The sequence below is a fragment of the Hemiscyllium ocellatum genome, chromosome 27, assembly GCF_020745735.1.
Source record: "Hemiscyllium ocellatum isolate sHemOce1 chromosome 27, sHemOce1.pat.X.cur, whole genome shotgun sequence".
NCBI lineage: Eukaryota > Metazoa > Chordata > Chondrichthyes > Orectolobiformes > Hemiscylliidae > Hemiscyllium > Hemiscyllium ocellatum.
In genome coordinates, this window is record NC_083427.1 from 2152080 (window position 1) to 2173805 (window position 21726).

At 38.6% G+C, this 21726-nt stretch overlaps 1 gene segment (V, D, J or C); it reads left to right on the forward strand.

The window, feature by feature from the left end:
- The window catches only part of LOC132828620 (Ig heavy chain C region, membrane-bound form-like), a 32570-nt gene extending 27040 nt beyond the window's left edge, over positions 1 to 5530 (forward strand). The window contains 2 exon segments of the C gene segment in view: positions 2217 to 2374; positions 5432 to 5530. Of these exon segments, the coding sequence occupies positions 2217 to 2374; positions 5432 to 5530 (257 nt within the window).
- Positions 5531 to 21726: the final 16196 nt, after the last annotated feature.

The window sequence follows — 21726 nt, forward strand, 5'->3', positions numbered from 1 at the left end:
GGTATCCTGGTTTGGTGGTTGAGACAGAACTCCTCAAGTTAATTGCATCCAGTTTGGATGTGCACCTGAGGTGCTATAACGTGCAGTAATTTTGTATGTTTCTATGTTCTGCAAGGTTTCATTCAAGCTTGACCGTAACTTATTGCCTATGTATGTTTCTTCAAACCAGTCAATGGAACTTTGACATTGGGATATGGTTTGTAATTAAAATGTATCATTTTGGATAAAGTTGAAAGCCAGCTGCAGTCATGTGAATTAATTACAGCAATGAAGTCATGATTCTAAACAGGAAAAATGAGTCATGTGACGTGATTTCTCTTTTGACTAGGTAACAAAGTGAGTCCATGTGCGTTATCTTTTTGAGTCCCTGGCTTGAAATCGCAAGAGGAAGAGAAACAATATTTATCCACACGTGTAAACTCACGGAACACATAGAAAATTGTAAAACATCACAAGGAGTTATGCAAATATCAAGTGACAGAGCATACTGTGGTACTTCTGGATTGAGAAACATATATAGTACGCTGTACTGAACAGGCCTTAAATCTTTAAACGAGAATTGACGTCATCTCTCCTATCCCCTTGTGTTGCCTTTTTCATGTAATCTTTAATATAAAATTAGCATCTGATTCCGCATTCAGTTAGCCATTTCATGCCTTTGACTTTTGTGGACAGAACAGTGTAAAATGTATTTCTTTTAGATTGATTTTATTTAATTGTTATTGGTATGAAGACGCAAGATATTAGTTGTTGATCACCCAATGCTGTTGTCAGCCTCATAAAGCATTTTCCCCCGAACGTGAAAAGCACATTTTTATGGAACATTAATACATTTTGAAGATACATGGATTCACATATCCATAATAGCACAGAAAATACCCTTTGCTCCTCGAATCTGCACCAACATAACTACCATTAAATGTGCGCTAATCACAACTGCCTTCACTTTTCCCATATCCTTGAATGTTGCGATATTTGAAATACTTATCCAATTTCTTTTTTCAAAGTTTGTAATGTTTCCAAGATCCGTTATCTTCCCACGTGGTGCATTGCAGATACACACCACACGCTGAGTGACTAAAGTATTTCTGCTAAATTCACCCTGAACCCTCTGTCCCTTCCCATAAAATTACTCCCTTTTGGTTTTGAACTGGTGCTCCCTATTTGACCTTGCCATACCTTTCATAATCTTATACACATTAATCATAGCCCCTTCAGTCTTCTCTGCTTTAACGATAACGATCCATATCTATCTAGGGTCTCCATTTAGCTCAATGTCTCTGTCCAGTTCACATCCTGGTGAATCATCTGTGGATCTCCTCTAGTCCTATCACATCCTTCCTGTCGTGACGTGACCAGGACTGCACATCATATTCCAATTCTTGCCAGACTAACATCATGTACAAGTCCAACATTACTTTCTTATAGTCCATACCACGACAGATGAAACTAAGTGTCTCATGATACTCCTTCGTCTTATTTCTTCTTCCAAAGAGCACCATCTCGCACTTATCAGGGATAATTACCATCTGCTGCAGATCTGCCCATTTCAACATCTTACTATATTTTCAAATAACCCACATGGATCTTCACTATTGACGATTCAAACAAACGCGGTGTCCTCTGCACATTTGATTCATATCACCCGACTTTTTTGTCTAAATTGTTTATGTATATAACGAACAATAAGGGTCCTCCTCCTGATCCTTGTGATGTGTCGTTGCACTCAAGCCTTCAATTATTTAAACAGCCTTCTCCCATTGCACTTTGTGGCCTATTGCTGAGGCAGTTTCTGTACGAGCACGCCAAATTTCCCTCAAGTCTACGTACTTTAACCATCTCAATCAAACTCTAGTAAGGAGTCTTTCAAAAACTTTGCTACAATCCATGCAGAAGTTACGTCAACGAAACTCTCGCTGTCCACAGACTTTATTGCACTTTCAAAACATTCTAAACAATATGATAGGCATGATGTCTCTGACAAAGCCATGTTTGCTATTCTATGCCCTCTTTTGCTTGTTCTGACAACTATGCAATCTACTCTGTGATGACAGTCCTATGGTAGATCATTAATTCCTTCATTTGAATTCACTCAGTCTGATGACAAATGTGCTCAATATCTCACGATTGCCAGTGCCATGATATTACATATACTTGACCTGAAATTTTTACTCAACGTGACTAATTTTGCGTAAATATTCATCAATTAATTGCAGATAACCCAGACATAATGGAATACCCAGGAGACAATGGCATCGAAGAAGACGAACTAGAAAATGTCGATGGAGATGCCAACAGCACCTTATCCATCATGACTTTCGTCATCCTGTTTATTCTCAGTATGCTATACAGCACATTTGTAACTGTGCTTAAGGTAATGATGCATTTTACAGCAGAATGACATTCAGCAAATCTACTACATTCATAGCTGAGATGCGGTTAAGCGGCACATAATAATGCATATAAATTTCAAGCAAACAGCTTATCCTCTATAATGAATGATACTGAACTTGGGTGCGTAACTGCCATTTTGAATAAATATCCTCATTAGGACGTTTGCGCAGAGAAATGCAAACACACGTGATGAAATGTGGACTTAAAGAACAAAAATATGTCAGTAATCAAATAATGCTTAATAGTTCGTGTCGACTCATAAAAGGACAGACAACGTTAATAAGAAAATAGTTTGTATTTATTTGTACTAAGCTGGACACGGTGAAATATATTGATACCTGTGGTTATAAAGGTAACTGAATAGATGGAAAGAAGCTCACAAATAATTGTTTCAAATAATTCAAAATCTCCGTGAAGGAATGGGGAAACCATTTCTTAATGATGGAGCAGTAACAGATCACTGTGAAAAGATGGGGAAAAAAACATGGACATGAGAGGCGGCTTTACATGTAAAATACAAGATTCGCTGATGACTTTACAGAATAGAAGCAGAAAGGTTTAAAATTACACCACACCAGGTTGTAGCCCAAGAGGTTTATTTGGAAGCATTAGCTTTTGGACCGCTGCTCCTATGAAAGAGCATTGCTTTGAAAGCTGGTATTTCCAAATGTACCTGTTGGACTATAAATTAATCTTGTGTGATTTTTAACTTTGTACACCTCCATCCAACACCGGCTCCTTCACACAATGCAGAAAGCTTGTTTGTCCTGATGGTAGAGAAATACATACACAGAACACACAAGAGGAACTTCAAGACTTTGAGTCTGCACCGACCAAACTACTCTGATCCTACTTTCAGCCATTTGTGTTAAATGTGATGATACTTGAAGTGGTCATCCACGTTCACAGTTAAATATTATAATGTTTCTCGCTTTTGCTACACTCCGAGGCAGTGCACTCCAGAAGCCCACCACTGCCCGAGTAAATATTGCATAAAATTCATTCTAACACGCACTCCAAAGAAAAATGAACAAAGAAAATTTACAGCGCAGGAACAGACCCTTGGATCCGGCAAGCCTGAGCCGATGTAAATTTGCTTTCTAATTCCTTATCATCTGTGTCCGTCTACTCCCCACCTACTCATACATTTGTGTAGGCGCATCTTGAATTAATCTACCGTGCCTGCCTCTCCCACCTACCTCTGTTGGCAAAGTCTTCCAAACGCCCACCACCCTCTGTGTGAAGTACCTACCGCGTGTAACCCCCATAAACTTTCCACTTCTCACCTTGAAAGTACCACCTCTCGTTCTTGAATCATTCACCCTAGGAAAAAGCTTGTCTCTATCCACCCTGTCTGTACCCTTCATGATTTTGTAAACCTCAATCAGGTCCCTCCTCAAACTCTTTTTTCAAATGAAAATGAACCTGACCTACTCCACCTTTCTTCATAGCATGCACCTTCCATACCAGGCAACATCCTCGTAAAACTTCTCTGCACCCTCTGCAAAGCGCACACATCCTTTTGCTAACTTGGCGATCAGAACTGCACACATGTTTCTAAATGCAGCCGAATCAATGTCTTGAGCACTTTTAACATGACTTGCCAGCTCTTATAATCAATACTCCGTCCAATGAAGGCAAGCATACTATAGCCTTCTTGACCACTCTATCCACCTGTGCATCAACCTTCAGTGTACAATGGACCTGCGATCGCAGATTTCTCTGCCCAACAACCTTTCCCAAGGTTCATTGTATATTTCGCTCTAGAGTTGTTCTTGCCCAAATGCATCATCTCACATTTTTTTGGATTGAAATCCATTTGCCACTTTTCCTCCCAACTCTTCCTTTTCCGTTTATTTTCAAACATGTCCCTTGCTTACTGAACCCTCAACTAAAGGAAACAGCATTTTCACACCTACCCTGTCCATGCCACTTATAGTCACTACACCTCAATCACGTTCATAATCTGCTTTTTCTGTTGTGAAGAAAGCAATCAGGATGCATATAGTATCTGTTCATATCGAGAGCTCTCCATTTCTGGTTAATCTTCTCCAAACTCCTTCCAGTTCAGAAATATCCTTCATACAGTTTTCTAACAGTACTGCAGGCAGTAATTCAGCTCTGGTCTCACCAAGATTTTGGTCAGCTTCAACATAACCGTCCTGGTCTTACATGTATACAATACATTCTGATAAATTCAAGAGCCTGGAATGCCTTCTTGAAATGAAAGTGGCCCTTGACATGCACACAAATTGGAGTAGCCGACTTCAACATCTCCAACACCCTGTATTTGAAAAAAGAAAATGGTTTTTCACATCACTCTCTAATATGTTAGCACTAAGTAATACTATTATCTCCCATCCTTCTGTACTTTGTGACCATTATCATCCTTTTCACCATTATATAACGATGAAGGATGTACCAGTTCAACACTTCGGTGTCATGCATCTCAAGTGTTATCTTGTTTCACTGCATTTCTCTCAGAACTAATCTCACCCTCTCCGAGTAATTTATCTTGAATAGATATTCACCATGATCACTGCAACTAGCCAGCATCCATTTGATGTTTTTAAGCACGACTTCATTCTGGTGATTCTGTGCTATGCAGACTCTATGACTAATGTAATAATAACAGAATATCCAACTCGTTGTGTCTCAAACACTGCCTTAATCTATCAAACAAATACAAATGCAGAAGTTCTGAAGAAAGGCTACTGCACCAACACTGTCAAATGTACTTTCTTTCGACAGATGCTGCCAGACCCGCGGAGATTTTCCATCAATTCCTCCCTTTCTTTCTGATTTACTGTATCCACAGACGTTTAGTTTTTGTTTACATTGATTAAAATGTTTTGACCCAGAAAACAAATGAATTCCTGCATGACAGTTGGTTGTTTAGGAAATAGGTGAAAACCTCATTTCACCGTGCACCAGATTAAAATAGGGGAGGTTTCATAGTCTTTTTTGGAAGTGTTCAAGGGGTATTCAAGAGCCTTATTATAATTTTTAATTTTAATCTTTTGTATTTGAAATAAAGCACACATATATAATGTGTCATCAGTTAATTCTTTCAGCTTTGCGAGAACTTGGAAAAGAGATTATCCTGGGATTTCCTGTAGAAATTTTCGAAATTTGATTCTCAACAATTTGTAGTTCTATGCTGCAGGATGTGCTTTTACAGTTTTCCTTTAACTGACCACTGAAGCATATTGTTGGCACAGCATTACTGAACCAGTGATCACGTTGTCAACTGTTTTCATTGAGGCCATTTCATGTTGCTGGCAGCATGACGCTGTAGAATGAAAATTAATTCAATCAGCCTAATAACAGGAACTTTTAATTTGCTGATGTTTTGAAATCAAACTTAATCTGTCTTTATCAACTGAAAAACAAACCTGACATTTGCCCTCAGGGGCCATGATCTAACTTTATTTGTACTCATTTGATTTGCTAAATCACCAGATAATTTGTCTCCTGTGCAACTGAACTTAATTTTCTCTGAAAACATGAATCTATTCTCCATTTGTCTTTCTTACTAGTCTAAATTGCTCTGTGTTCTTTCCATACTTGAGGGCATGTCGAACCTGAAAGAATTGACTGATGACACATTTTATATGCGTGCTTTATTTAAAATACAAGAGATTAACATTAAAAATTATAACCTCGGCGTGATCTTTTGTTTGTAGTTTCCAGATCATATTCCAGATGTCCCGACTTCATATAAATCGTCTGTTTTTGCCTTTTTGCGTATGGTTTAGAATTCGAAATGTTTTTCTACATTTCTTCTCATAATTATTGCACTTGTTCTCCCTGTAGGTGAACTGACATCCACTATTGAATGTAATTAAATCTAATTTCATTGAAAGCTTGTGAATGAAGCTCCAGCAGATGCTGATTGCAAATCGCATTGAATCGATTTTTGCTCTCAACCATTTTGACTGCTCCACGGCATCACTTCAGTGTGTAATCCTACTTACTCTCAACTTCGGACTGGGAACTGCTCGAACATTTTTCATCATTAATGTTTGCAATCACGCTTTTTTTTCAAATATTGATGTTAACGAAATTCCTTGTAACTGCTTCAGACTGAGGAAATTACACTTTCCCAATTTAATAAGCTGAAGACAAATCTTTGAAAGTTGCCAATTGTTGGTAACATTTTGAAAATTTGATGTGTATCTAATGTAACTCGACTGTTAGAGATATTTTTGATATGTATTTGTGACTAGTAAAGCGCAACTTTCCGAACAGACATGTGATCAAGCATAGAATGTTTACCCAAGAGCATTAGATAGATGACAGAAGTTCAAATCAATTTCAGTATGAAAAAATGCATCATCCAAAAATTGTGTTTGAAATGACTTGATAACAAACCTACAAGCTTGATCGTTCTTCTCCCCACTATTGTTCACTAATAATCTGCCAGCGTGAGATTAAGAATTCCTATGTTTGTTTGTTTTTTATTTGCTAAATACTAAGGCTATCAATGCTGAATGTGAAGATTCATTTCGTTTGCTTGAACTAACGAAGGCAATGTTTGAAAATATCTTCAGGATATTTTAAGATACAGATACCAGAGAGCACTTAATAAAAATTCATGAGAGTAGCATTCAATTGTATTCCACCTAAACACAATCCCAGGATTACACATTCTTGTAGAAATCTAATGGGTACTGTGCACTGCCATTCCTGTCAGTAACAACACATATAGGGAAAAGTGTTCCAAATATGATTCCTTTTTCAAACCATTGTTACGAATTCCATCAAAATTGTTGTTATAATAGTGGCTGGAAAGGAAATTGACGAAGGGCGATTTTCCAACATACTTTAAAACGATTCGTTATCTCTCTACTGTCAAAGGCAAAAGAACATCAAATCGACACAAGATGGTCTGCATAATCATAGCTAGAATGCAAATGAAAGACTTCTCTGCTGTTTATCCAGCTGTAAACCTTGCACGTTGCAATGAAAATGATTAATTATAAGAGAATAAATCTCGTTTTGAGTGGCTCAGAGATTCATTCTTGAAATGAATGGACCATTCCAAACCTTGCAACATCTTTGTCATTTGCTTGCTCAGTATCTTATACTGTATTCCCACGTGCTTCTGAGAATTTGAATTGACCTCATTGACAAGACTGTCATCCTTATGATTTTCAAATGAAAAATGGAGTGTCTGAAACAGGAGAAACTTGCACTCAGTTCCACGATCTGTGGAAATGAAATGCTGCCACCAATACAGGTCCCTGTTGTGTTTTCATTTCGTTGCTACTTTTATATTCTTCAACATAGAGGTGTGAAATGTGCTTGCTATTTTGTGATCCATGTTGATATTCAGTTGTTTTGCTGAAACTCTGGCTGAAAAACTAACATTTGGTTTCGAAGTTCAATGTTATTCAGTTTGGTCCAATGACTACGTCAATAATTGCCGATGTTTGCTTTATAAATTGTGTTCCTTTTGCAAGTAAAATATAAAAAAATCAAGTTTTAAATAAACAACCGGTGTTCAGAGCTCTATTCATTTACTTTCAATGTTTCCTGCCGGTAGGAAAGTCAGATCGAATGGAAACTGTCTCCTGGGAAGGAGGGAGCATTGACACTACAGCTCTCAATTCCCATCTCCAATTCCTCCTTGCGAGATTATCGTTTTTTAATCTGCTACAATCTACGTTACATACGGACTGCACAAAACATGTCTGGATGACAAGTGAATCGAGGGGAATTGGCAGGCGCTGTTTCAACCCATGCTAACGAATGACCTTGTACTTGCAGACAGTAGAGAAACGTGGTTCAGAATTTATCACACAACAAAGAAGCGGGATAGAAAGTCATTGAATTAGTGTCACGGATTTTAGCAGTCAGCTGCATCATAGTCTTCAGCTCTTCATTGTTCATGAAAGACAGAAATAATTATATCTATCTGAATACATTTGGAAGCTCGATACAGTAAAAAAAACAATTATTGAAAAAAAAGTAATTAGCAGATCTTGATACCTTAGCATTGGATATTACGGCCTAGTGTTTGAAATAATTATTCCAGCTTATGAATGCAATTGGCTCTATCATTAGAAGAAGGCAGGGATTTGACATTGTGCAGTGAATGATCCCTGATTTCCCAATATTGAAGGTACAGATCAATAAATTTGGTCCTTTCTGAGATACCACTATCTCGGGCCGATATTGAAAATTATTTTTACAATGGCTTTTAAACGATCTTATAAGATGTCACCCCAAAATGTTACTGCAATTTACCGCATTGTAAATTTTCAGTGGCCTGAGACACATCGTCGATTTTCAGTGTCCCATCTTGCAATAGCAAGCAAGGGTGAGAGTCCTAAGATCGCTTGGCATCATTACGTAGCTCATTCTTAACGCAATCCCTTACTAACTCATATCTGTAATTTAAGACAGACTTCACATTAGATGCTTTCAATGCCCTAAGGTTTACAAAAACAGTTTCATTTCCTGCATTTCCTGGGCTCTTGTACGAAGCATTAGGAGAGATGAAAATGGTATCAGTCTACAAAATCAAATTTGAGCCAATGATTTACAATAGTTATTGACTATGCATTCATTCAAACGTCGTCAACATTATGGGAACAGTTCAAAATCATCAACATTACACATGAAATAGCTTCACTCCTTTTCATATTGTCGAAATATATGGGCACAAGTGACATAACATTGGGATTTCGAGAAGTGATTTTAATACCTTACAGAGTCCAAGAACACACTTGCAAAACAATTGAATGGTTAACACTAAATTCAATAGCCTGAAAACAACGAAAAATTTCAAGGAGCAGTGAGGTTGAATCTCTCATACTATGTCCCTGATTTGTGTGATGGTCAGAATATGCTAATCTTTGTCTGGTTTCACCAATACGCTTCTTACAAATTATACAAGACAAACGAAATCCTGCCAGCATGTTTTCCGTGGATAACCTCTTCCCTCACTTATCGCAGTCACACGGGCAAATTCAATTGCGTAATACAGAAATGAAACTCAATTGAAAGTTTTCAGCTTTTTATCTCAGAAGATAACTTGAACCCATACTTAATGAATTTCCCGCAGAAAATTACACAGTGGAGCACGATCAGAAATCAGTGTATGTTTTCCCGTTTTGGTACACTTCTGTAAAGGAGAATGGGTTCATGTCACAGCATTTCACGCCACCTAGAGAATAACGCTAGCTATTGCATGTCCGAGGAAAACGAGGCGACATCTCAGATTGGACAGACAATACTTTTGTTCATTTAGATCGCAAAAAAAGTCTCACACAAAAAAAACGTTTAAGACCTTAATTTTGGGCACCTTGACAACTTCGATAAGACACATTCATCGATTTGAAGTTCCCAGGAACCGCCACCTTTTGAGAGTTAATGCACAATGTGTGTGACAGTTGTTTCCAAATTCACTCTAGAATGGCCTGTGCATAATTTAAACAATTACTGGCTTATACATGTATCCTGCAAAAGAACTGACATGGCAATGTCAAATCTGCTGCTTACAAATATTCACCAATCTAATATGTATAAGAAATCACTACAAATCCATCTAATCTTAAAAAAGCGCACAGAGACCTTTTATCAAAATTTATGTATTTGAATACTGTTACCCTTGTGCTGCGTTTAGATCATCGAGTTTCAAGACTGACCTACAGGAGAGGCCTGTACGTGAACGGCTCGTTTATTTTTCTGGAAAATTATATGCATAGAATTTATGTTGATTTAGTCATTGCTAAAGATATTTGTTTTAAATTGTGGATGCGAGTTTGTTTTACGTGGTGTAGTGTTTATGGAGTCTTTGGAGAGGCCGATGCTTTGACAGCTCTGCAGTGAGTTGCTTTTTAAATCAGAATTTTGAAAGCTGTCTGCTGGAACATTTCTATGTTCACTTTCAACAACATAGTCTACAAACAAACCAACGGCACACCCATGGGATCCCCGCTATCAGGATTAATAGCAGAAGCAGTAATGCAAAGACTAGAACAAACAGCCCCACCAACCATCAAACCAAAAATCTGGGTCCACTACGTAGATGACACATTTGTCATCAAAAAACGAAACAAGATAGAAGAGATATTTAACATCATCAACAACACCCTCACAGGCATAAAGTTCACCAAGGTTTAAGAAACCGACAACAAACGCGCATTCCTGGACGTCACAGTGGAAAGAAAGGACAGCGGAGAACTACAAACCTGCGTAAACAGAAAACCGACAAACACTGATCAAATACTTAACTACACCAGCAACCATCCCAACACACACAAACGAAGCTGTATCAGAACACTATTCCAACGAGCCACCACCCACTGCAGCACAGACGAACTACGCAAAAGAGAGGAGAACCACTTACACAACGTATTCAAGAAGAACGGATACTCAAAAAATACAGTTCATAGATTCCTCAAGAACAAACCACGACAAGCAGACCAAACACAGCCAGAAACCCTAAACACTTTACCATACATCAAAGAAATTTCCAAAATGATAGCCAGACTACTAAGACCCCTCAGAATCCTAATAGCACACTAACACCCACCAACACTCTCAAACAAAAACTGACAAATTTGAAAGAACCAATCCATCCCATGGACAAAACCAACGTCATATACAAAATTCCATGCAAGGACTGCCACAAACACTACTTAGGACAAACAGGAAGAACGTTAGCCACCAGGATGCACGAACACCAGTTATCCTCAAAAAAGACACGATCCTCTTTCCCTCGTAGCCCTACACACGGATGAAAAAAAAACATTTCGACTGGGACAACACATCTCTCCTGGGACAGGCTAAGCAAAGGCATGCCAGAGAATTCCTGGAGGCCGAGCACTCCAACCACAACGCCATAAACAAACACATAGATCTAGATGCCTTCTATCAACCCCTCAGAAAACGAACAGGAAATGACATCACCACAAACCCCAGGAACGCCACCCAGGAGAAAGATATAAATGGAACGCAGGAGACAACAGCTTCGCTTCACTTGGAGGTCGTCACTCATGATGTTACCTAGCTAGGTAATGAAACTTCTGGATATCAAACCTACAGCTCAGCGAGCAAACCTGCGCCCTAAATCTCAATCTGAGCGACAAACCCTTGCAAACCTTTGCAAACAAACTCTGAATAATTAATTTACATTTATTTCAATGTTAGGCGTCTTACAGGTAAAGATGGTGATTTGCAACATTGGCTTGGGACGTCATATGACAAAATTCTGGGCGATGTATGGATAGGTCTGGTAGCTCCATGTTTTGGTTGTCAAATTTCAGAAATTGATTGGAATCGAGTGTTCATTGATGATGGGACGTCTCATAAATTGAAAGCATTCAATAATGTGATGGCGAGAGTCCAGAGTCATTATTCTCCAGTTAGAGTGAAATATAACTTCATAGGGTAAGAACACAATGGATGTAAAACATATTGAGTCAATAATAGCAAAACCACATATCTAATAAAAACAACTGTGTTCTAAAGAACCTTTTAAACAGTGTAAAGAGTGACGGGCCATTATCAGGTAGTGGAGAAAGTGAGGTCTGCAGATGCTGGAGATCAGAGCTGAAAGTGTGTTGCTGGATAAGCGCAGCAGGTCAGGCAGCATCCAAGGGACAGGAGATTCGACGTTTCGGGCACGTCGAATCTCCTGTCCCTTGAATGCTGCCTGACCTGCTGCACTTTTCCCGCAACACATTTTCAGCTCCATTCTCAGGTGGTGATCAGGAAGGCAAATAGAAGATAAGAGATATCCTGAGAAAGTAAGATTAAGGATAATCCAAAGTTATTCTGTAAGGACATAACGAATAAAGAACAGCTCGACTGAAAGTAAAGCTCATTAAACATTAATGATGTCTTCCTTGTGTGGAACTTCAGGAGATGGGACAGATATGAAATGAGTGTTAGTCATCAGGTTTTCCCGTGGACGAGAACAATGGAGCCTCGAAAACACAACAAAATAATATTTTACAAAACAGAAGAGAAAATCTTGGACGTCTTTGATAATTTCAAATTGGATAAATCTTCAGGACTTAATCTATTGTATCCAGGGACTTTGCGGGAAGTTAAGCAGGAAACGGAGGGGACCCTTGCAGAAATATTTGTATTGCCGATAAATACAGTTCAGTTACCGAATGACTGTAGAGTAAATAATGTTTTGCCTTTTTAAAATAAGGGATTTCAGGCGAAACCTGTGAATCATACACATACAGGTCTGACAGTTAGGTTTCAGGTGCATACTTCTTTAAGCTTGCATCACCTATAGATAGGGTTGCCAAGAAGACGTTTGTCATGTTTGTCTTCATTGCTCAGACCTTTGTGTACATGAATTGGGACATTTCGTTAAGAATGCGAAGGATTCACCTGGATAAATGTGTCAGTTCTAATCTCCCTGCAGAAGAAATGATAGCATTATGCTGGAGATGATTCAAAAGAGATTAAGCAGACGTTGCCTGGAATGCAATGCTTGCGTTGGAAGAAGAGGCAGGATAGGCTGGGGTCTTTTTCTCCCCCAAGAGCTTGAAAGGTGCAATCAAAGAGGTATCCAAGTTCATCTTTTGTCTCGTTTTCTCCTTCATACATTTTCGTCCTTTGTTTGAACAAAAATATTCTGAGTGCACTTTTTCTGATTTGCAGGGGGTTCTTTCATGCATTCTCGTTTGGAACTACATCTGCCAAGTTTTCCAAACTGCCGCTTTCTTTCTCTGCACCTTGTTTGAAAGCATTCGTTTCCTTTTGTAAACTTGTTGTAACAGCCAAGAAGACCATAAGTTAGGTAATTACACCTTCACAAAAAATATCCTGTATGTAGAATCTGAACCCATCAACTATACACAGCCTACTTACGAGTGTGATAAATATGCTGCTTTCTTGGAAATTCAACTTCATCCACCGATGCATTGCCATTCAAAAATAACGGGTAGCTACACTCTTGTCATATTCCTGGGTAATCACCAAAGATATGGAGGTATGATATCCTCTCTTTTTTTGCAGGGAACCTGTCCTTGTACATTGATATATCATATCCCACGCAAGTCAAAAATGATTCACGTTCATAGGTCAATCGATTGTGAAGAAATGTGAGCGAAATCATGATACTTTAGGAAGTTCTGAAAATTTGCAAACACGAGTTGCTGAGCTTGGACTGTATCTCAATCAACTTAAAAAGAATGAACAGACAAAATCATTTCTCATTGTCCCACTTTTATGCAATCGCTTGAAATTTCATATTTCTGTATCTGACCTGTCCAGTGCGTAATAAAATGTGGCATGACATTTTTTTTTCTTTTCATCAAGATTCAAACTTTTGCTTAACACTAGCTAGTCTTAATTTTGTGTTCACATAAAAACGCAACACTTCAACCAATCTGAAAAATTAGCATGTCCTCCTTTTTTATGATCAGTATATTATTTTCCCACGGTTGAATGGTTATTTGTATTGACCATTTTTCCATTAAAAAACCCATCTTTCTATAAGAAAGCCATTTCGTAAAACCAATTCAGAGAACACCACTCTCCGTTCCTTTCATGAGCTTCCTGTATTACTTCATCAAAATTAAATCAAGAATAGTTTCTCAAGCATTGTCTGCCTTTTGCAAACCTGAATTGCAATTTGCACTTAAAGCTAATCTACGGCATGTTTGTTTTTTTTGTCCAATTATTGGTTTTAAGTATTTTTGCACCACTGATATTCAACGATGAGCCTGAAGTTGTGACGAACGACGTGTCTCCTTTTCAATAATCAACCTGCCAGTTTCTTGTCTTCTAACTAATTCTGTAATTCTCAGTTCCACAATTATTTCAATTTTACACCAACACATTTTCGCTGCTACTTACATTTCTACAGTTTCGTTCTCAGAGGGTCCATTTCCTTTGCAGATATCTTACAATATAAGGATTAAAGGCATGACAGTGCATCTGAAAACACATGTCATCTATGTATCAGATCTTACATCATCTAATAAATAGTCTTATACCATTAGGAGCTGACTGTCATTTGGATGAGTTTCTTTTAAACAAATCATTCATGTTGACCTACTTTCGACACAGATTTGTTTTGATGCAACGAGGTCATCTTGAAATCGGTCACTTGAGATGCAGTATAAAATCCCATCTTCTTTTCCTCCTAAGTGCAACAATACTACAGATTAAACAGGTGCATTTTTACCCTTTTTTTGTGAAGCAAGGTTGAGATCAGAGTTGCCATCTCTCTGCTTCAAAGTCTATCAGGTTATCAGCTTGTGAAACCTTAAGATTATATTTTATAAAGCTTTGAACAATAAAAGCAGCCTGAACATTTTTCGACAAGCTTCCACAGAAACAGGATTTTCTTCCTTTAGATTTTCAGGCGAAATTCTTGCGGGGGTCTTGAATCTGGGTTTGGAACCTTCAGTACATCTCACCCTGCTACTCTTTCTTTCAGACCTTTTCTTGATGTTTACCTTCCTGAAATGGAGAATTGTCTGTGAGAAATTCGATTGCTGTGTACTCGGCCGAGCCAAGGTTTTGGTTTTTGAATGCGACGATATTGGTCCAGTAAACTAGTAACAGTTAATATATGTGTTGTTGTGTTTAAACCTTCAATAGGGTCGCAGTTAAGACAATTATTTATTTTATTTTTATTTTGTTTGCAATTTAACGGTACTGTAAAACTCAGCATCTTTTTGCTGGACCAATTAAAGATTGTTTAGAATACAACGTTTGAAACATCCCTTTAAAATGAGAAAAAATCCACATCTTCACTATCTACTCCATATATATTTGAGAGGGTTTGGTCTGGTCCATAACAAATTTGGGGTTTCTGTCGGGACCAAAATCTCAAATGCCAGATTCTGTTTAGGATTACTGAAAGATAATGAGTTTTGCGTGTTTGTATCTTTCATTTGAGGCGTTGCTTTCGGTTGGGATAAATAGGCCTTGTGGAATTATTGCTCTTTCAGTCGAAAAGTCTTTCCCAGGGGTCGAGGACGTTCACTTACGGTGTTTCACATATAGTGAGCGAGGCAAAGCTTTTACAATTGGCAAACGACTTAGAATTGGGTTTGGCAGAATCTGTTGGGGAAAGGCGAGATGACTATGACAAACACACAACATTTATAATTTCCAGAGAATACGACTGGAATCTTTAGAAATGGCTACTATTCAATTGTAAGTGTCGCAACCTGAAGCAGGAACAAATGAAAATGAACGACTAACACTGGCAAAAGAAAACAAAAGGAAATGAAATGAATCATTTCAATTGCAATTTAAAGCAAATGAAAATTAAAGCGAAATGGAGGCCCTAACACAAGAAAGGTAGAAAGAGAGAGACAGACAGACAGACAGACAGACAGACAGACAGACAGAGACAGACAGAGACAGAGACAGAGGCAGAGTGTGGTTGATTCACTGACTTACTTATTGAATAAGTGCAGAAAACTTGAATGGACGGAGGACTTTCAAAGGCATTGACAGTTTGAAAGCTGTGTTAAAGGCCGCTCCAGTATAAGTGAGGCAATTAAAATTTGGTATCAATACAAATGATATGGCTGTCGGTGCTGTATCCTTGCAAGATCATAGTAGCAAAAAAACAATTCATTGAGAATTTTTCCAGAGAATTGAAAAGTCATGAACAGAAATATGCCAGGACTGAGAAGGGAGAGCTTCAGCTTTGTAATTTTTTTCGAAATGTATATTGGCAATGATATTTCTGAGACAAATGTATGGTGCTGAATGTAATCTCTTAAAGTTTATGGAGACACTTAAGCACAAAAATGACAGACTGTTTCGGGAGAACTTATTATTGCAGCCATGCATTTCGAAAACTACACACGTGGCAGGAAGAGAGAACATAATTGTTGACACATTGTTGCGACTTTGATGACTACGGATGTATACAAGAATAAAAACTACTTAAATAAACATTAGCACTGAATGTTTAATGATTATTGGCTGAGACTTAATGCAATATATGTGAAATATGTGACCTAATAATGTAAGACTTAAGCGTTTCAGAAAATGAAGGCATCATTTTGCATTCATATTCCATTTTATAATGGAGGTAGGTACGATGGCACCACGATGTTAAGAAGTGTGTTTGGTCGTGCTTTCTTTTAGATACTGATCTCCGGACACGTGACGAGCAGTCTATGCGAGATAAACAACTTGTGAAGCTTTGAGGATTTTTTTATTGACGTTGGCACAGTAGAAACAGGCGAGAATGGCTTGGTCAAGCTTGAGCAGACCAGGATTTTTAAGTTCCAGTTTTGAGTTTCAACAGCTGCTGCTGGTGTCTCAGCAGGATTGGAAGCTGCAGCAAATCTCTCCTAGTCGCTAGAGACTTTTAGAAGTTTCTTTTATGACACTTTCCTCTTGGGCTACGGAAGTTGCAAGTGAAACAATTTGTGTTTTGAATTTTTATTTTGCCAGGGTGTGTTAATGGAAAAGTCGGTCAGTAATAGTTACTATATCTATCATTCTACTGTTTTTATTCATTGAGCAGTTATATTGCAATTCCACCATTATGTTTTGCTGTAGTTTAACGACAGTGGATGAATAAAGTGTATTTGGATTTTAATTTGGGTAGTTCTACCAATCAAATTGTCTCTGGAATGCAACAGGCTACATTTTTCTTGAAAATAAAAAAAGTAAACTAACCAAACTTTAAATTTACTTATCCCTTTGAACTGCACTAGTTGCATAGCCTCTTGTGCCGTAGCACGTTAATTATTAAACCAGATGCATCTTAAATGTTATGAGACCGCCCCGACGATTTTCTCAGGCAGCATTTTCGATATTTGCACACCACCTATATCAACGTAATTTTCCTCAGACCAACTTTAAGCCACTTACTCCATATCATGCACTTATGCCATATGCTGTTATGGACGTGAACTGTAGGGGAAATAAAATATCAAAATCACTTCTTCTTCTGCATCTTATAATTTTGTGCACCTCAATCATATTTCTCCCATCCCATCAGCCTCCTCTGCTACAGTGAAAATAAACCTAGCTGTCCAGTCTTTCCTTATTATTTTTCATCTCAGATAACATGCTGGCGAATCTCGTCGACCTCCTCTCAACTCTTGTCACATCATCCATGTGGTGTGGCAACCAGCACTGTACACAATTTTCTCTCTGTAATCTAATCTGCTTGGTTTCTTAAGTAGCAACAAGACTTACTTTTTTCCACATTCTACGCCTTGGTTTTTGAGGACGAACATCCCATATGCCTCGTTTACCACTCCACCTCTGCAGGCAACGTCAAGTTTCTGTAGGCGTACATACCAAGTTCGTGTTGTTCCTAAGTTTACCTAAGGTTGCACGATTCGTTATATATGTCTTTCCATGTCTGAATCTCCCAAGGTGCATCACCTCCTATTATATAGAACTACATTCTATCTGCCCAATTGACTAGATGATCAATTTTAGACACTGTTCAGAGAAATCTTCGAGTAAAAAGTGAGGTCTGCAGATGCTGGAGATCACAGTTGAAAATGTGTTGCTGGTTAAAGCACAGCAGGTCAGGCAGCATCCAAGGAATAGGAAATTCGACGTTTTCTGATGAAGGGCTTATGCCCGAAACGTCGAATTTCTTATTCCTTGGATGCTGCCTGACCTGCTGTGCTTTAACCAGCAACACATTTTCAACTGTTCAGAGAAAGAACTGCTCACTACCAACAATATCACCAATTGTCGAGTCACCCAAAAACATGCTAAGTAGTGGTTCAGCATTCACGTTCAAGTCGTTAATGTACATATCAAACTGCAAAGGTCCCAGTATTGATACAGAATCCTCATACAGATTATTGTAAATAAAAAAAAATGCCATCGGTCGCGTTCAAGGCAAGTGACTGAGCACTGCAGCTACAGAGTAATCCGAAATAGTACCATTCCCACCCGAAATTGCTTTTAGAGAAAAGTGAAAGGTAATCTTTTCCCATAAGCAAATCTCGCTTTACATTGTTTTATCTAATTAAGTTCAGACATGACAGTACAAATCAGTGGAGCGGGTGGGTGTGAATGCAGACCTCGACAACCCAGAGGAAGGCACACTGTCACTGTACTTTTCTACATCTTTTTTCTATGTTTTCTCAACAGCCTATTTCGTGATGCCATTGCACACACCACGAGCAGATGTGCGTTACACTCGAGCCTGCTCGTTCAGTGATACCTGTTCAAACTTTTTAATTTAAATCTATTGAGACGTCATTACTCACCCAGCAGGTGGGATGTGGGAACCAAGGATTTGAATCGATTTGAACACGCACCTTTTGTACCACCAGTGCGGAGCATTTTACATTTTCATTTTAATTTTTCAATCAACCTATTCACAGATGCTATTTCCACCGCTGGAGCTGATGGGAATTCAAGTACGACCTGCTGGTTTAGAAATGCCTCTTCACATTGTAAAAGGAATTTTCTCATTGAACCGTTCAGTGATGTTATGGCACTCCCATGAAAAAAATTTGGACTTCGTTTCAGAGCTTCCTGATTCAAACATTCGTTACCTGGCATTTCACCCCAAAGCCCTCACTCTTCACATTTCCTTTGGTAATGCGTGAAAGGGTCCTGAAGACCCAGTTAATATTCCAGATGAAGCCAATGAGTTCAGTTGCCTCGAACTTGGTTGGTCGAATTTAAAATAAGTGTTTCGCTGGTGCTTGTGGTTAAACCATATTCCAGCTGAAAAAAAAACACATTCTATTCTCGAATACGTCTGGCTGCCATTTTGCAATATTCCCACACTTCGACATTTGGATGGCATGTACTGTCTGGTATAAGAATTCTTGTTTAATACAGAAAGGCTAAGATAGAGAAAGCGACAGAATGAGAGATAGAGGGAGTAAGAGAGGGAGAGATAGGGAGAGAAGGAGAGCGGAAGACAAAGTTATGATGGGTACGTGGAGGTCCGAAAATCAGATGGAAACGAGAGAGCTGGGTTAGAGAAAGCTAAGCAATGAAAAAGAGGTGGAGAGAGGCAGAGGGAAACAGTGAAAACATATCATGGAGGCTGAAAGGGAAACCAGCGTTATCGTGCAAAAGAGACATTGTGCATTAAAATGTAATTGTAATGCCTTGGATTTTGGACACAGGCGACAATGCAGTGTCTCCACGGAATATTCCTTCATTTTAATAATGTAGAATCTGCTTCTGAATCCTGAAGTACGTTTTCGTTCCAGTTCACGAACACTTTGTTTGCTTTATAAGTTAATACTTCCACGTTTATTTCATTCATTAACTTCTGTGAATATCTGTTATCTTGGATTAATAATTATTACTCTACAGTTCGTTTATTTTACATTACTGTCTCCACTCAGCCTCGAAATATTCCGGTTCAATAAACTGTTGTACATTGAAATCAGCAAGGCAGTATTTCTTCAGCTAATTAATCCACAATCCAGTTCCTTAGATATACTGCAGAATGCAATCTCCCCAAACGAAGTCATTTTGTTAATCATTTGCTGCTGATGATCTTTTGCCCAGTCTCTGAACTTTGTCCCCATTACTTCATTGCCTGATTCTCATGCAGCTAACAATGCATTAATCATTTTCCCCTTGCAAAGTACCTTCCTGGGCAGCAGTGTGTGCCAAATAGACACTTGTGAAACTGGAACGGTAGTAGAGCTGAAAACATTCGAATGCATGCCCGATCACTGTCTCAAATGTTCAGAAGTTCATCAGTACTCCTGTATTTCAAACCAACAAAAATGAATGATAACATTAAGTTTCACTTACTAACTGCCAACCAAACCTGAATCAAACAATTAAACAATCGATAATTGGGATTCCTTGTACTTTGGAATTCGGAAAACGTTCCCCATTTGGAAAATGGCCGACTACTCTATTCAAAATACCAAAATGCATATATCCATTTTCTCACATTGTACTCCATCTCCTTCTTGGTTGTGCATTCTCCTAGCCTGTTCAAGTTGTTCTGGAGCCTCCCCAGTTTCTCAAATCTACCTGTCCCTCCAGCAATCTTTGTGTCACATGCAAACTCAACAAAACTGGCATCAATTCATTCGTTCGTTTCATTAATATAAAAAAATGAATCGTTGTTGCCCAAGTACTGATACCTCCAGGACTCCACTTGTGAACAATTGGCATCTGAAAAGAAAGGGTCAATTACTAGGATGTGGGATTACTGGAGATAGCTAAATGCCAACGCAATGATGTAAAGTGTATTTTCTGTTTTGCATGACTATTTTCGTCTAGGGATGAGTTTAGTTTGAGGGAACTGTTTTCCAGTTTTCTGTTTTAATTTTTGAGTTTGCCTTTGTTAACTTTTATGCATGATGACATAGCCACTGCATGAATCACGATCATTTTCGTTACCCTGTTCACGGTCAGCATGACGCCCACTGGGTTCCATTTTGCGAGGGCAACTCGACGCCACACTCTTTCATTCAAATACTTCCTTGACATGCCAGGCAGTCAATTCCACCTAATTTCTGGTACTCAGATTTTACTCCAAAATATGGGATAACGTTATGATAAGGGTTAGAGCTGACTCCGTCTGGCTAAATCGAAACTGACTGTCAATAAGCAACTTATTCCGAGGCCAATCTTATTTGACAACACTGCTGATATATTTCCTTTCACTTCAGATGATCTGGAGTAGAATGATCAAGCAGTAATTCGAGGATTGAATGTGGTCTGCCTTTACTGTACATGACATAATCCAGCAAGTGTTTGCATTTTCGAGGAGAGACCGATATTTCAGTTATCCTGGAACTGTTTGACTTGGAGCTGAAAAATTATCGACCTCCATTCTTCTCTTTGAATGTCGTGACATTATCAGAGGCCCTAGCCTTTTCATTATTCTGTGTCTCCTGTCGTTTTTTTTCATTCATAGGATGTGGTCGTCACTGGCTGAGCTAGCATTTATTTCTCATCTCTCGTTGCGGTTAAGAAAGTGATCGTGAACAGCTTTCTCCAATTGTTGCATTCCATGTGGTGAAGACACAGCTCAATTGTTTGAAGGAGCACGCTCCAGGACTTTCCCTCTGCTGCATCAGAGCAATGGTGATTTATTTATAGTTGTCGATGATGAGTGCCATAGAAGGGGAATGGCAGTTGGCGACGTGCATGTGCAGCTGATGCCATTGTCATCCTCCATTGAGACCGACATTGAAAGGAGGTTACTATTTAAACACACTTGATGAATTTCTTTCGTGCGGGTTGTACATTGTTCTTACTGAGTATCATGAAAGAAAGCAGTGAATGGTTGTAAATTTGTTGCTGATAAAGTGACCTGTATTGTCGTGGATGGTGTCAATCTTCCTGGGTACTGTCAGAGTTGACTAATCTAGGGAAATCAAGAATTATCTGTACGAGGCCAATTTTGGTCAT